This window comes from Mirounga leonina, unplaced genomic scaffold (assembly GCF_011800145.1).
Source record: "Mirounga leonina isolate KUSES-001 unplaced genomic scaffold, KU_Mleo_1.0 Mir_115, whole genome shotgun sequence".
Classification (NCBI taxonomy): Eukaryota; Metazoa; Chordata; class Mammalia; order Carnivora; family Phocidae; genus Mirounga; species Mirounga leonina.
This window is the reverse complement of record NW_023270268.1, coordinates 73283374-73301039: the sequence shown is the minus strand read 5'-3', so window position 1 is coordinate 73301039 and position 17666 is coordinate 73283374. Positions and strand designations below refer to the sequence as shown.

Genomic DNA, 17666 nt, shown 5'->3' with positions numbered 1-17666 from the left:
TACTTTAATATTTAGAAATAATTTTATAGAGTGTTTTTAAGGTGTATTTTCATCTATGTAATCCTACTTGGTTCTTGTAACAGCCCTTTGAGCTAAGTAAAAAACCTGTTATCCTCTTTATCATAAAGATGGAGAAATTCATGGGTAGAGAGGTTGACTTACTAAGGTCATGTAACTTTAGAGTTGGTAGAACTGGGACTCAGTCTCAGATCTTCTGGCTCCACATTCTGTATTTTTTTTTTATATTACGTTGTGCTAACATTTTTTTCCCTAAGTATTTCTAAGATAAATGAAGATATTTCTAAGTAAATGAAGACATTGGGAATAGGATTGTTAATCACCATTCCATCCTCCCTAGTGAATTGGCAACATTTTGTTTCCCTTAGGGACAGTATTTGTATCCAGTCTCAGTTCATTTCTGTGTTCATTCAGCACTCAGTTCATCACCTTTTATGAAATTCCACATTGCCTTGTTGATTTTGTTTGACACTGGGATTACCTCACATTTTTAATTTTACTGTAAGGGCTTAAGAATTCATTCTGCAAGTATCAGTTTTAGGCAATTCTGTTATTTGCTTGTCTCTTTTTCTCTGTATTTTCCTTCTATTTATTCTATTGTTGCCACTTGTTACCTTCTTGTTGAATTTGCTCTTTTCCAGTACTGCTTCAGAATCTATAACTCTTTTTTTAAGATTTTATTTATTTATTTATTTGAGGGAGGGAGAGAGAGAGAGGGCATGCATATGCATACGAGCGAGCCAGGGCCGGGGGAGGGGGGAGGCGTGTAGGAAGGGGCAGAGGGAGAGAATCTCAAGCAGACTCCTCACTGTGTGCGGAGCCCAACGTGGAACTCAATCTCAGGACCCTGAGATTATGACCTGAGCTGAAACCAAGAGTCGGACACTTAACCAGCTGAGCCACCCAGGCGCCCCTGCATTTCAACTCTTAATTATAACTTACTAAGTCTTTTTGAGTATTCCTTTTTCATTCAAAAATATTTGTTCACTCCTTACTCTGTGAGCACGGAGTCAGGAGCATCTTAAGCCTGTCTGGGTGAATTTGCAAAGTCTTCATAAAGATGATTAATTTTTTTTTTCCACACTACAATAGTTAATTTTATTTGTTCAAGGGCTCATTTGTTCAAGGGTTCATTGCAAGCATTAAACCAAGCATGGGCTTTGATTCTGTGAGCCCAGATTCCCATATTTAGGAAGATAAAAGCAAACTCTGGTCCATGTATGTGGATGAAAAACTAAAGGCTCGGGCGCCTGGGTGGCTCAGTCGTTCAGCGTCTGCCTTCGGCTCAGGTCATGATCCCAGGTCCTGGGATCGAGCCCCGCATCGGGCTCCCTGCTCGGTGGGAAGCCTGCTTCTCCCTCTCCCACTCCCCCTGCTTGTGTTCCCTCTCTAGCTGTCTCTCTCTCTCTGTCAAATAAATAAATAAAATCTTTAAAAAAAAGAAAAACTAAAGGCTCCCAGGTAATCACATTGTAGTTTTAAATTTCTATAGCCTGGAAGCCAGAAGTCATAGATCTTTTAGGTCTTTTCTGGATGTCCCACAAGGTATCTGCACTTTTCTTGAGCTGGGCAAACTCATCATCCTTCAGCTTCTGGTTGATCACACTGGTTAAGCCTCGAGCGTTCAGGATACACGGAAGGCTCAGGAAAACTTCGTTCTCAATGCCATACATCCCCTTCACCATTGTTGACACTGGATGAATCCTGGATAGATTTTTCTTTTTTTTTTAAGATTTTATTTATTTATTTGAGACAGAGAGAATGAGAGAGACAGAGAGCACATGAGAGGGGGGAGGGTCAGAGGGAGAAGCAGGCTCCCTGCCGAGCAGGGAGCCCAATGTGGGACTCGATCCCGGGACTCCAGGATCATGACCTGAGCCGAAGGCAGTCACCTAACCAACTGAGCCACCCAGGCGCCCATGGATAGATTTTTCAACATGGATTCAGTGAGATCAGCCACACTTAATCCACTAGCCCAGTTGGTATATCCTTTTAGCTTGATGACTTCGTAGGCACTTTCAACCACCATCTTATGCACTTCTTCCAATTTTCATTGTCGTTGTCTGTTCCCATTTCTGGATTCAGTTCCTGAAGAGAACTCTGCACAGCCACACTTGAGTTGCCATATTCTCCCAGAATCCATCCATGGCAGCTCCTGGGATGAATGCCAAGTTTTTCAGCCATAAGATTGCAAAATCTAGCAGAATTCAGATTACACCTACTTCCAATCACACGGTGCTTTCGTAGTCCACTTAGTTTCCCAGTAACATATGTGAGAATATCCACTGGGTTGGAAACCACAATTATGATACAGTCAGTACTGTACCTGACTACCTGCAGAATAATGAATTTGAAGACATTAACATTCCTCTGAACCAGATTGAGCCGGCTCTCTCCCTTTTGCTGGCGGACTCCTGCAGTCACCACCACAATCTTAGAATTGGCAGTCAGAGTAATCTTTATCTGCCACAATTTTAGGTGTCTGAAGAAATAAGCTCCCAGGTTGCAGATCCATCATTTCTACTTTGAGTTTATCTTCTAAAACATCCACACGGGCAAGTTCATCAGCTAGAGACTTTCCCAGAATGCTGATGGCACATGCCATACCAACTTGTCCAGCACCCACTGCAGTGATCTTATGTTTGGGACGGTTGCCTCTTCTTCTGCAGCTGGTGCAATCAGTTTTTCCTTAAGAGTTGCCATTGTGCCCAGAGAGAACCGGCTGTAATAGTTGAGTGAGGAAGACAATGTTAGCTGTGTGCGTCTCCTCCAGTGCAGGACCTGCAAGCAAAGATGATTAATTTTTGAGCCTTGAAGAATGAGTATATGTTTTCAAGGCCCCCCCCCCCCCAAAAATAGAAGCCATCTCTTTTTGTGGAGAGATTAGCAAGTTCAGTTGCTCAGAGGTGAGAGACATAGCACCTTTGAGGAACCGCAAGTAAGTTCATTTAACTAGAATTGCAGATTTTATCTGAAGACAACAGGAAAATTATTGCAGATTAAAAAAAAATTTTTAGTAGACATTATTTTTTTGAGCTGTTTTAGGTTTACAGCAAAATTGAGTAGAAGGTACAGAGATTTTCTGTCCCCACACATACATAGCTCCTTCCAGTATCAACAGTGGTACATTGTACCCCACAGTGGTACATTTCTTACAGTCCCCACACATACATAGCTCTTACCTATATTGATACATCATTATCACCCAGAGTTCAAGTTTACATTAAGGTTTACTCTTGATGTTATACATTCTGTGGGTTTGGACAAACATAATAACAACATGTATCCATCATCATAGCATCATAGAATTTTCACTGCCCTAAAAGTCCTCTGCTTTGCCTATTCATCCTTTCCTCCCTCCTAACCTGGCAACTGCTGATCTTTTTACTGTCTCCATAGTTTTCCTTTTTCAGAATTAGCCTTTTCAGACTGGCTTCTTTCAGTTAGTAATAATTAATATGCATTTGTTTTCCTGCATGTCTTTTCATGGCTTCATAGCTCATGTTGTTTTAGCACTGAGTAATAGTCCTCTGTCTGGATATACCACAGTTTATATAATCTCTCTATCTACTAAAGGACATCTTGGTTGCTTCCAAGTTTTGGCCATTATGAATAAAGCTGTTGTAAACATGTATGTGCAGGTTTTTGTGTGGACATAAGTTTTGAATTCATTTGGGTAAATACCAAGGAGTGCGATTGCTAAATCATATGGTAAGAGTATGTTTAGTTTTGTAAGAAACTGCCAAACTGTCTTCCAAAGTAGCTGTACTATTTTGCATTCCCACCAGCAATGAATGAGAGTTCCTGTTGCTTCACATCCTCGTCAGCATTTGGTGTTGTCAGTGTTTTGGATTTTGGCCATTTCAGCAGCTGTGTTAGTGGTATCTCGTTGTTTTAATCATTGCAGAATTTTAACATGGAAGTGACACCAAATTTGTATGCCTGAAAGGTCCGTATGAAAGCATTGTGGTTCTTTAAAAGGAGTGGAGTCAGAACTAAAGGAAGAGTGATTGGTTATGAAGCTGTGGCAGTGATTTAGCTGGACATGAAGAGGACCCTAGCACTGGTCCTGCCGGTAGGGATGGAGAAGAGAGATTTAAAAGGTACTTAGAAGCCAAAATGAAAGTGCTTCGACTGAAAGTGTGTGATGAGGAAGAGAAAGGAGTTTCTCTATCAATTCTGAACACCTTTAGGGGACATTTGGAAATGTATGTGGGTGTTTTTTGGTTGTCATAATGACTGAGGGTTTCTTTTTTTTTTTTTTAAAGATTTTATTTATTTATTTATTTGAGACAGAGAGAATGAGAGAGAGAGAGCACATGAGAGGGGGGAGGGTCAGAGGCAGAAGCAGGCTCCCTGCCGAGCAGAGAGCACGATGCGGGACTCGATCCAGGGACTCCAGGATCATGACCTGAGCCGAAGGCAGTCGCTTAACCAACTGAGCCACCCAGGCGCCCGACTGAGGGTTTCTTCTGACATTAGGAGGGTGCCGAATGTCCTGCAGTGCACAGGGTAGTTCTTCACAGTGTGAAATTGTGTTTCATTGAGAAACACTGTAGGGTGAGGACATTGAGAGAACGAATAGCAGGTCTGTAGAGGAAGACAGTGAGTTCAGTTTGAACTCTGTTGAATTTGAGCTGTTTATGGATACCCAGTTGAAGATGTCCTTAGGCAATTTGATATATGAATCTAGAACATAGAGATAAAAGATTCAGATTTAGGAGTTGTTCAAGGCAGTTGAGCATATGACATGGAAAAAGGTAAGGGTTTGAAAAATCTGCAGGTAGTAGAAATGGTTATTGCTGATATACAGTATTACAGAACACCAACATGGAAGGGAGGAATGGAGGAAGGGGTGCCAATAAAAGAGAAAGAGAAAGCCAAAGAGGACAGAGGAAAATAGAGCACTATCAGTTAAAGCTGAAAGAAGTGACAAATCATCTAGGCGGTGTATTCAGTTTTGTCCAGTGTGGCAGAGAGCCAGGTAAATTAAGGACATCAAAGTGTTTATTTGGCAGAGATTACTTCCAGTAGAGTGACAGAGGTACATGCTAGTTTATAGAATTAAAGAGTGTGTGGGAGGTGAGGAAATGGGGCAATGAATGTACATTACAAACAAATTCTCTTCCTTTACATCCTAAACCTTCAAACATCATACACATACACTTCCATACTTGTCAGATTCTTTTTTTAGTGTATCGGCTGACAAAATAGGTGTCTCCTGGTTTGTAGTTATTTGAATATCTCTGTTGTTTCTTATCCTTATTTTGTGAAAATTAGTTGAAAAGGAAAAAAAATGCTAGCACTAGTAAATACGCTTAGTTATAAATTTCATTCATTTGAAGGGAAGAAGGAGATTAAGAATGCTAATAAGAGCCATTGTGTACTGCACTTGAGCTAGACAATGAGCATGTTTAGTTGTTAAAGAAAAGAACAAAATTAAAGAACCTGAAAGGAATATTGGCTATAGGGCCGTAAAGACTGCAAAGATTAAAAAGGTATTATGATTAGGAGTTGGTGTCATATTTCTAGTTTTCTTAAAACCTGGGGATCTGAATTTGAGTTTCAGCCTTGCTTTCAGGAGCACATTATGTATAAAAGTAGAAGACTCCATGTACCGTTTCAGGATTATCTGTGAGGGGAAGGAGAAAGAGGGTAGCTAGTTAAGGGGATGAGAGATCCAGGAAAGTTGTTTTTTTTTTTTTTTTTTTAATGGTAAGTGCTGTAACCTGAGCATGTTTCTTTGTGAAGGGGAAAAAGCCAGAAGACAGGGCAAAGTTGAAGATGTAGGGAGAGAGGAAAACTAACTAATAGATAAGATTCCTGAAGAGGCAGGATGGTATTGGCTTGAGAACAGTGGTGGTGAGGGCTTATCTTTGGAGAAGAGAAAAAAGTGACACCTTTTCCACTGAGTTTGAAGGAAGACGAAATGATGGCTTTGAGGGTAAGTAGTGCATTTGCATATGGAACTGTAGGAAGTTCATTCATTCAGCAGTTTCGGAATGTGTGCTGTGTTTCAGTCTGCTCATGTGGAGATATGCAGTCCCTATCCTTGAAGAGGTGAAGGTCCAGTGCTGAAGGGGGATTTTTTGCCTTATGGCCTATATATTGTTCTTTGAGGTAGGATGTGAGCCTTTTTGGAGTCTTCCCTAGTCTCAGGATTCTTCAGATTATCGGGTGGTTTGGAGATCATATCTGAAAGGACTTTTAAGTTACTTGGGATGTAATTTTTCCTGACCTGGAGATGTAAATTTACTCATAAAAGCTTGATACTTTCTTAACAGGTTTAGTTCCTTGAAAGAGATTATAGTTCTTTCTCTCTGTCATGACAGGTATTATACTTTGTCATGGAGCAGTATGGCTTCACTCTGCTCCAAACCCAATTAAATAGCCATTTATATCATCTTCATCAAACTTTTCTAAAAGCAAATCTTAGTTGACGAATTTTAATTTTTAAATCCGTATTCTTAGTGGTCTCTGAAGTCAGGATCAGTCATTGTGGAAAGCAGTCTTTTGCGTTACAACCTGTAGTTGTACATCGGTGGTTCTCAACTGGGGGCAGCTTTGTTCTCTCCCCGCCGGGGGAAGGCTTTGGCAATGTCTGGAGACAGTTTGGTTGTCACCACTGGGGGTAGAATGGAGCTGTGGGTAGAGACCAGGGATGCTGCTAATGTCATAAAATATAGGACAGCCCCCCACAACGAAAAATTATTTGGCCCCAAATATCAAAAGTGCTGAGGTTGAGAAACACTGGTGTACATTAACATTTTATTACTTATCTAGTCTTCGCATTATCCAATTTAGGCTTCAGAAACCCCGTGTGAGGTAAGTGGTATTCTTCTTGCCCTGAAGGAACTATTCATTAGTGAGGGAGGGCAGGATACAAACCTTGGTCTTATCTGTATATGAAAATTTTACGACACAGTAGTCAGGGGAAAAAAAACAAACTTTTTTTTTTTTTTTTTTAGGGCTATTTTTGGTCTTACCTGTGTTTTTTTGCAGGGATAAATATTCATGGAATTTGAAATACATAACTTATTTTTAATATTACAGATCTAGAAATGGCCATTGCCTACTGGAATTTAGTGCTTAATGGAAGATTTAAATTCTTAGACTTATGGAATAAATTTTTGTTGGTAAGTTCATGTTTTCTGCAGCTCCATCTTTTCTCTACATTTTTACTTTGAAGATAAATTAACATTTTTTAAAGCATGACTAACTCATCTCAGAGTGTGTAGTGGACATAGAATGAGAAATTTGATTACCAGAATTTCATTACACAAGTTATTTTGCATTCTTGAATTTAGCATCATTTGGGCTGGTATTTTGAAACTCTCTGGTGATTTGGATGTTTTTTGCTTATTTTTTAAAAATAGGAACATCATAAACGATCAATACCAAAAGATACTTGGAACCTTCTTTTAGACTTCAGTACAATGATTGCAGATGACATGTCTAATTATGACGAAGAAGGTAATGAACGTTTTGGCCTTAGTAACTTTGGTTTTGTTACTTTATCACATACTCTTGAACTTCTTATCTACTTCTGTTTTTCTTGGAGTTGGATTTCTGTCCTCTGACCTCTTATTTGTGTTCTTCCGAATATATAAAATGCTTTTGTCCTCTCTACTAGCCTATATTGTTCTGTTTCTTTAAATACCAATTCGGTAATCCTGTCTTCCAGAAATGCATGAATAGTTTTCATCCATGTTTTAGATTTTCAGTTTACTTCAGATTTTCAGTTTACTCATTACTCTTCTTAATGTACTTTTATATTTGTGTTTTTATTGTTATCTGTCTTGTCTGTGAACTTGACTGTAAACTCAAGTTCAGTGACTTTGTTAAATTTGAAATGTACTTCAGCTGCCCTACTGTAGTACTGTTGACATTCAGTAAATGATCATCAATTGAATTCTTTTCTGATATTTTTTCATGTGTGTAAAAAGATATTACCATCCACTATGAGGACCTTGCTTTTATTTTTTGAGTAGTGACAGTGGTTTACATTGATTTCCTCACACATCCTTACTAAGCTTCCCTTGAGAATTAGCAGGATGCATTTTTGAGATTGTTGAATAGACAGAGGTACTCTTTGAAAAATCTCCAATGACCTTGGCCTCCTTAAAAGTGTCCTGGAACTATTTAACCAGAGATGATGTTATTTTTTTCTCTTTGTTTTCATTATGATGTACAGTCTCCACTGACAAGTGAGAAATGTCTAAGCCTGCGTATTACTGATGATAATTGTGCTTTCTGTTAGGCCTTACACAAAACTGGAGAACTTCCTGATTTGGAGGTTGGCGTGTGGATGTGTAGAGGCATGCATATGTGCAATTTAAAATCTTTTAGTAATTTATTATCATGAAATTAGATAGAGGTTGATATTTGCTGTTGATTTCCCTTGTTAAGTTCGCCACAAAATGCCGGGAAACTTTTTTCCTCCCACCTACCTATACTCTCAGTGCTGGCAGCATGCCATTATGGCCTGGCCATTTCTTAGGCTGCCAGTTCCGTGGCCTTCAGAAAACCGTGATATTCTTGATTGGTCACCAGAAGAGTTATTATTTATCACTCAGAGGATAATCAAGTCTTAGAATAATAGAGCAGAGAGAATATAAGGAATATTTTAGGTAGAAACTCTAAAAAGTCAGAATTTTGGAAGTCTGATCAGTGGGAATATTTGTAATGATATACTTTAACTGTTACGGGGAAGGTATTTTAAAAAGTAAAGGATTCTCTTTAAAATTTTATTTCTGCTTTTCCTTCTTTCTTTGTTCCCATACTTTTTTTTTTTCCCCCCCAGGAGCATGGCCTGTTCTTATTGATGACTTTGTGGAATTTGCACGCCCTCAAATTGCTGGGACAAAAAGTACAACAGTGTAGCACTAAAGGAACCTTCTAGAATGTACATAGTCTGTACAATAAATACAACGGAAAATTGCACAGTCAATTTCTGCTGGCTGGACTGAACTGAAGATCAATCCTCACAATTCAGACTGAGGGTTGTGTCAAAACTTTAAGGATACATCTTGGACCATATCGTATTTCATTCTTCTAATGGTGGTTTGGGCTTGTCTTCTAGTCTGGGCCGCTCTAAACATTTATAATTCCAACATTGTGGATTTCATCTTATATCTGTGGACCATCCTAGTTTATTCTCCCATAAGTCTTAGAAGCTTTATGGTGATTATTTTGAGGTTTCCATTCTTGCATAAAGCACAATGCTGTCTTCATCAGAAAGCAGTTTGGCATAAGAATTAAACATATGAACATCACAAACAATTTATAAAAACTTCTTAAATATATGCTTTGGGCTAGTTGCAAAGACTATGCTGATAGCACTTCCAATGAGAGTGATATATTTAAGTGTACCAGATCTGGAATGGTGTTTTGGTTTGGGGGGATTTTTTTTTTCCTGGCAAATCACATGTATTGTTGATGTGAGTAGAGTAACTGATGTCAAAATAACCAACGTGAAAAATTTTGAGGATAACTTGGTGTGCCTACCTGAAAAATTTATTGTGTTTCAGACCCTCGATTTCAAAAGGTTCCACAGAACTAGTCTGCACTTACCTTACCCATGTTTATGTATAGTTGTCTTACAGGGAACTTTTATTTAGGAAATGTCTGCATAATGTTAGATTCTACTCCTGTCTACATTATGCACTACATAATTGGATTTCATTATGATTTTGAAATGCTTATATGCCTGTTGAATAAGTTAAACTATTTAATTTGTTTTGAATGTTTTAGATTGCTACACAATACAATATTCTAAATTTAGGCATGAGGGTTTATTTTTTTTGTTTTGTTTTTTTTTTTTGTTTGTTTTTGTCAGCACACTATGGAACACAAATGAAATTCTCTTAATTTATAAGAAGATAGTAGGAATTAAATTTTGAAAATGGTCATGATGAGCCATGAAGTTCAATCCTTATAGGTACTGCTTTCAGACAAATAGTCCATTTTTGATGACTTCTTATTTTGTTGAAATTCCTTTAACTGCTAATCACTGTGGTTGCCAAATACTTCAGGAGCAAAAATTTTCAAGCAAGCATGTACTTGATGCAAAATACCAATCTGGCTTTTATTTTTGTAAATTATTTAGTTTCTTTACCTTTTTTGTTTCGTTCAGATTAGCTCAGTTTTCACATCAGAGCAGAATCCTATCTTACATTATTTTTTTTCATTACAAGACCCATGAACTGCTTTCATGCTGAAAATGCCTCACTTTTCTGTTCACTTCCTGACATGTGAAGGGTTTCTTGCTCTCTTAAACATTTCTGTAAGGCAAGTAAAAAAAATGTAAAACTTCATATATTGGGTGACTTTGGTCTTTAGCAGGAATAGATTTTGCTTGGTATATCCAGGCAACTCTCTAAGGCCCAATGTTAAAATTATCAAAGGAATGTACTTCAGAATAGCAGTATGTTTTATGTAGATGTGGAAATGATTTTAAGAAACAGTGACATCTTACAACTACTTTTTATTTACACAGTTTCTGAAATTGAGCTTTCCCCATAGATATTATATTAATATTCCAATCATAACTTTAACTCAAGAATATTAATTCTACCAAAAGAATATTTTGAAAACTTCTATTCAGGTTACTAGAATTGGTTATTTTAAGAAAAAGAAAAAGAAAAAAAGAATCCTGCTGCTTTCAGTATTTCCTGATTTCATATTTGTAAATATAAAGAGGAACTTCAATTATGAAAAATTTAAAAAGATATATATATATATGTACTATTTTGTTTTTTGTCTTGAAGATTTTGAGTTATGGTATTGTTTTCGGATTGATTAATTCGAGTATGCTGTGTTTTAAAGTGAGATCCCATTAGCTTTTTTTTTTTTTTCCCCCAATATAAATGGTTTTTCTTAGAAGTCTGATATTGGTTCATGGCTTAGTGCCTTGGGTTTACAGACTTTTCCTTTTAAACGCAAGACCTTTTTCAACAAAATAGTGTTTGTCATCATTTTGGTACTAAACATTTATAATTACTGTGTAATTATAAACAAAAAATACATAAAGCTTTGAATATAATTATGTAGCATAAAAGTTAAGGTTGTTCACTCTATGATGGCATCTTAGAATTAAACAATACTATTACTAGGGCTGAAAAGAGAAGACTGATTTAATGTGGTGTGATTATTTTGAGGATAAATGTCTGGTTACAGGGAGTATTTTGTACTAAAAAAATGCTTATACATATGGCTGTGTATGTGTGTGAGTGTGTCTGTGAGAGAGATTGACAGAGAGAGGTTGAAAGAGACATACATGCTCATACACACATGCGCGCGCGCACACACACACACACACACACACACACCTTGAAATGCTTTAATTCATTAGTGTTTCAGTCTTCATTTTGTTAAACTCCCCAGGCTGATTCTTTGTTTTAAATTGAACCACAGGTACAGTTTCCTTTTTGCCAAATGTCAAAACAGGTACACATTTTAAAATGTAATGCTTTTTAAATAGTAAAGTGTATAAAATTAGAAGTGCCCACATATAAAAATACTTGAGATCAAGATTATCGTTAGTGACTATCATCTGCAAATCTCTGTAAGTTCAATTGTGCTTCTTACAATCCCTGTCATATTACCAACAGAGGCAATAAAAGCTTCCGTGAAATTGCCATGACTAAATCTTTTCACATATTATTTCAGTGTAATATTTTTAAAGACTAAAATATACCTTAAACTTTTCCAGGAAGAGTAATTATTCATGGAAAGAGCATTGTAATGGCAAGTTTTGGGAAGAAAAGACATGCCAAGTCTTGTTTACTACATTTTTAAAATGTTTACAACTATACTGGGCTGCTTTGTTTAATTAACAGTACTGTAGTTGTGTAATATGGCATTGTAAGTGTGTGTTCTGCATTAGACTTTTAAAAAGTTTTAATGAGAGAAAGTAAATAAAATAACATGGGAAATCTTTTATATAATATCCTTACTGGGGAATTCTTATTTAAGCAAGGTTATACTATTTTTTTTTTTCCTCAAAGATTTAAGTGAATGAAGTGTTCATCTATTTTTTATTTGATAAGGAATTTGAGTAGTTGTAGCTAGTTTAATGTGCACTTAGATTTTTTGAAAACATGTTACTATTAAGACAACGTATTGTAAACCTTCTGTAACTTTTACATATGAATGACAGAAGAAAGTTAAACCTAATGAAAGAATTTTGGAATGGAAAAGGAAAGTGGTGCTGGGGAAATTTATTATAGTTCACAAAGTATGCCTTTGTAAACCTGAATCAACTTTTAGCAAGAATTAATTTATATAGTTCTAAATGTTAAGTTGTATATTTAATAGAAAATAATTATTTGGCACCTCAGCAGTTTTCTTTAAATGTTACTTTATAAAACTTTTAACAATATGATTTATATTGAATACATAGATGTTTTGATAAAATTTTATCAAATTTGATTATGTAACGATAAAATGTTTTTAAAATGTGAACTATTTAACATATATCTTAATAACTAAGGACACAACACCTGAATTGTGATTTCTACATAATGTGATAACTAGGGTTCAAATTATGGCTCATCATTTAATTGATTATAAACGAGTATATTTCTAAACTCTACTTGCCTCCATTTTTACAGTCATAGAGCAATAATTTCTATTTTTATTTTATAGAAATGTGAAGTTATATATCATGATACCTTTGATTTCTGAGGGGAAGGGGTTTATATTTTGTAGTTGATATAAACTTGAAAATTCTTAATAGTACAAATCCCCTTTTCCAGGTTTATCCTTACTATTTGTTGCCGTTTTGGTTGAATATTTGCTTGATTTGTATCTGATTCTGGAGGCAGATAGTGCTTTTATTTTTAATTCATAATACAGATACATAAATGGTTTTACCAGAGCATTCTTGCCATCTTATTTTCCTTTACTGCCTGTTGGGTAATTGGCGTTTCCTGCTGACCAACTTATTTAACCACTTCCCACTAGGCTCAATGTTCTGTGTTACTGTGGCTTTTTGGCTTTTCTTTGGTTGATCTTCTTTTAAAATCTGTCATAAATAAGGAAATTATGATAAAAGGTACACAATCTTTGTAGTAGATGGAATTCCTAAAAAGTAATGTATTTATGGAGTTTTAAAGACATTATTTTGGGAATTATTTTATAGTTACCAATTTTTAAAATTGAGGTCCCCAAAGGTCTGTTTTTTTAATTTAAGTATATCCAAGTTTTTCTTATGTGTATTGCTTAAATATTTTCAGTTTAATTTTTTTGTATTTGTGCTCTGCTGAAATGTGACTTGTAATGTAGGGCATCGCTTTTTAAGCCATACTTCGAGGCTGCTATATTCCATGAGGTTGGGCCATGGAGGCAGGGTGCCTCTTCTTCCACTTTATCCATAGCTTCCTACTTTATCTCTTGCAGGTTAATGGCATTGCATATGAAATTTGGTTTGAGAAAAATGTTCGGTTAAAAGAAATTGTTTTTTAATGTCTGGCATAAGCGGGAACATTACCCCTTTGGCAGATTTTTCAGTGGAATGGAAAGAGATGGAGTTAGACCAGAATTAAAGCAGGTCTGATCATAGAAGACAGCAACTGCTTTGAAAGAAGAATCCATCAAATAATTTTAAAGAAGAATTTTGAACCAAAGTAGTTGAAAGCAAAGCTTGATTTGAGACTTGCCAGAGGCAGTATGTGAATGGCTTAATGAAGAAACAAAACAAAAAGGATAATATTTTGTATTTAGAATGTGTATGTTTAGAATGTTCATGTTCAATATAAATATTTACTTAAAATTCTAGCTCAAGTTATGAAATACTCTAAGAAAACTTTGTATTTAATGGAAAACTGGGGCAATACCAAACAAGATTTTTACAAAAAGCAATAGTGTCGGGCATACATTCAGGGGGAAAAATGGCTGAGAGAAAATGCTAGGGTAGTCTGTAGACAAGGATTTGTCTTATAGTTAACAAGGCACATAGCTAAAAGAGTAATAATTGATCAGTAAAGATTAGAGATGTATGTACTTGGAATCCTTCAAAAGTAGTGTATGTTTAGGTTTCAAGCAAATGCTAATACTATTTTTAATCCTGAGACTAGGTTAGAACTCATTCTATTGAAATTAAATAGGGCTATCAGCCAGAACTTTAAAAGAGTCGTTCCAAAGACTTGGTGTAATGGTACTTAAAAAAAATAGCTTTATTGAGGTATAACTTACACATGATAAAATTCACCCATTGTAAATAAGCAATTTGATGGTTTTAGTAAATTTATAGAGTTGTGCAACCATCCTCACAATCCAGTTTTAGAACATTTCCATCAGCCCATAAAAGCTCCCCTCATGGTCCTTTGCAGTTGATTCCCTCCCTTACCCCCAGCCCCAGGCAGCCACTTTCATCTGCTTCATAGATTTTCCCTATCTGGGAATTACACATAAATAGAGTCAGACAATTTGAAGTCTTTTGCATCCAGCTTCTTGGCATGATGTTTTTGAGGTTCACTCCTGTTGTAGCCAATGCCTGTGCTTTGTTCATTTAATTGCTGCATAATCTTCCAGTGTATGGCTGTACTACATTTTGCTTATTCACCAGTTGATGGACATTTGGATTGTTCATATTTTTTGGGTATTATGAATAATGATGCTATGAACATTCACATATATGCCTTTGTGTGGACATAATGTTTTCATTTCTCATAGGTAGATTCCCAGGAGTGTAATTGTTGGGTTGGTTGGAAAATTTTTGCTTAATTTCCTAAAAACTGCCAAATCTTTTCCAGAGTGGCTGTACTATTTAAAAATATTCCTGCCACAAATCATAAGCGTTGCAGTTTCTTCACATCCTTGAGAATACTTGTCTTTTTTTATTATAGTCATTCTGGTGGGTATGTATTCTAAGTGTGCAAATTATACCTCGCAGTCCTAACTCGTGTGTCCATAGATTGGATATGCAGTTTGGGTGAGTATAAGGTGCCCTGTGGGATTACTGTAAAATGACTTACTATGGACATGTACTTAGTTGAAGGTAGTATTTTCTGTAGCCAGTGAGAAAAGTTATTCTAGCCTTCCAGTGGGAGTGCTCTGGTCCCTTAGAACTCTGCTGAGGAGATGAAGTGCGTAGGTGAGCAGTGCTGTGGCTGGTGCTTGGTGCTGTTGTGTGGATCATAGTTGATAAAGCTACCGAGTCAGCCTGTGACTGGTGGTAATATTTAAAACATTGTACAGACATTGCACTGCACGGATATGTCACAGTCTCTATAAGTTTCCCAGAGCTCTTTTGCTTTTAAGGTAACTGGGAATTTCTTAAATTTGTAAAACTTTAGTTGGTATCATTTAGTTGCTGCCAGCAACTTGTGCTCTTACACATAGTGGACTTTGGAGTGTAGTGCTTTTTAAATTTTTAATAGAAAATTTCAGACATACACAGAAGTACAATAGTATAATGAACCTACTTCAACATGATGAATTTATGACCGATCTTACCTGTCTATATGCCACCCATCTTTGCAACCCTGATTTATTTTGAAGCAAGTCCCACATAGATAATTCCATTTGTGTTTCAGTATTTATATCGAAAAGATAAGGATGCTTAAATATAATCACAATACTATTACCACACTTAAATGTTAACAAATTCTTAGTACTTATCCAGTCAGTATTTTAAATTGTCTTATAATTCTTTTTCCAGTTCAAGTCAGAATTCAAATAAGGTCCATACATTGCATTTATTTCTGTAAATCTTTTCACCTATGGGTCCCCGTATGTCCCAACTCCTTGCCTTGGAATACATACGTTTGAAAAAGCAGTGGTTGCTTTAAATTTTTAAATTCCTATGCAATTTATATTTAAGGTGACATTTCATGTGCTTAAAGAATGTAGTCTAACTTGAAAATATTTTGAAAGCTAATGAAGTGTATAAAAAGCTATAATCAAAAGATGTTTCCTTAATTTAAAAATATAATGGGTCTTGTATCCAGAATATATAAAAACCTCTTAAATTTAACAATAAAAAGACAACCCATTTTACAAATGAGCAAAGAATCTGAATAGGTGTATCTCCAAAAAAGATCTACAAATGGCCATCATACACATGAAAAGATGCTCAACATTATTAGTCACTAGGGAAATGCAAATCAAAACCACAATGATTTCACACCCACTAGGATTGCTTTAATCAAAGAGATAGACAAAGCAAGTGTTGATGAAGATGTGGACAAACTGGAACCCTTGTACGTTGGTGGGAATGTAAAGTGGTGCAGCCGGTTTGGAACACAGTTTGGCATATGATCCAGCAATTCCACTTCTAAAAATATAAGAGAATTGAAAAATATATATTCACACTCCAGCCCCTGGAAAACACCTTCTACTTTGTGTGTCTATGAATTTGATTATTTCAGATACCTCATATAAGGGAATCACACAGTATTTGTCTTGTTGTGATTGGCTTATTTCACGTAGCATAATGTCTTCAAGTGTCATCCATGTTGTAGCATGTGACAGGGATTCTTTTGCTTATGGCTGAATTATATTTCATGGTAGGTATATATAACATTTTTTGTCAGTGGCCATTTGGCTGTTGTGAATAAAGCTGCTAGGAAATTCAGTGTACACATATCTCTTTGAGACCCTACTGTCAATTCTTTAGGATATATACACAAGTGGGATTGCTGGATCATATGGTAGTTTTATTTTTAATTTTTTGCGGAATCCCCCCCCATACTGTTTTCCATAGCAATTATACCATTTTACAATCCTGACAATGCACAAGGGTTCCAATTTCTCTACATCCTCACTTTTGTCTTTGCACTAGCCGTCCTAACGGGTGTGAAGCAGTATCTATGCTTTTGTTTTGCATTTCTCTGATGATCAGTGATATTGAACATCTTTTTATATACTTGTTGGTCATTTGTATATCTTTGGAGAAATGTCTATTCAAGTTCTTTGCCCATTTTTGAATTGGGCTATTTGATTTTCTTGTTGAGTTGTAGTTCTTTCAATATTCAAGATATTAACCATCTGGTCTAACATGTTAAGTCCAATGTTTCCATATTGATTTCCTGCCTGGATGATCTGTCCATTGATGGGAGTGGGATATTGAAGTTCCCTACTATTATTGAATTGCTTCCTATTTCTCCCTGTCTGTTAATATTTGCTTTTTTAAAAAAAACTGCGGGCATCCTTGTCTTGTTCCTTTTCTTAGAGGACAAGTTTTATGTCTTTCACCATCAAATATAATGTAAGCTGTGTGTTTTTCATATATGATATTTATTATGTTGAGATAGTTTCCTTCTGTTTCTTGTGTGTTGAAGTTTTTTGTTTTAAATCGGGAAAGGGTGTTAAGTCTTGTCAATTGCTTTTCTGCATCAATTAGGATGATCATGTGGCTTTGTCCTCATTCAGTTAATGTGGTGTATTAGAATGATTGAATTTCATATGTTGAACCGTCCTTGCATTCCAGAAATAACTCCCACTTGTGGTGTATAATTCCTTGATGTGCTGTTGAATTTGTTTGCTAATATTTTGTTGAGGACTCCTGTATCAATATTCTTCAGGGATATTGGTCTGCAGTTGTCTTGTGTTTCCTTGTCTGGCTTTAGTATTGGCATTGCTGGTCTCACAGAAAGAGTTTGGAATTCCTTTTCTTCAGTTTTTGGGAAGAGTTAGAGGAAGAT

The 17666-nt window shown here is 36.1% G+C and overlaps 1 protein-coding gene and 1 pseudogene across 3 annotated transcripts in view; one reads left to right on the top strand and one right to left on the bottom strand.

The window, feature by feature from the left end:
* Nucleotides 1-11662, top strand: part of DCUN1D1 (defective in cullin neddylation 1 domain containing 1) — a 31720-nt gene extending 20058 nt beyond the window's left edge. For all 3 annotated transcript variants that reach the window (XM_034999657.1, XM_034999655.1, XM_034999656.1), the window contains exons 5-7: nucleotides 7072-7154; nucleotides 7395-7491; nucleotides 8822-11662. In XM_034999657.1, the coding sequence (XP_034855548.1) occupies nucleotides 7072-7154; nucleotides 7395-7491; nucleotides 8822-8901 (260 nt within the window). In that variant the 3' untranslated portion in view covers nucleotides 8902-11662. The remainder of the gene's footprint in view (nucleotides 1-7071; nucleotides 7155-7394; nucleotides 7492-8821) is intronic.
* On the bottom strand, nucleotides 1505-2721 carry LOC118006865 (annotated as a pseudogene).
* Nucleotides 11663-17666: the final 6004 nt, after the last annotated feature.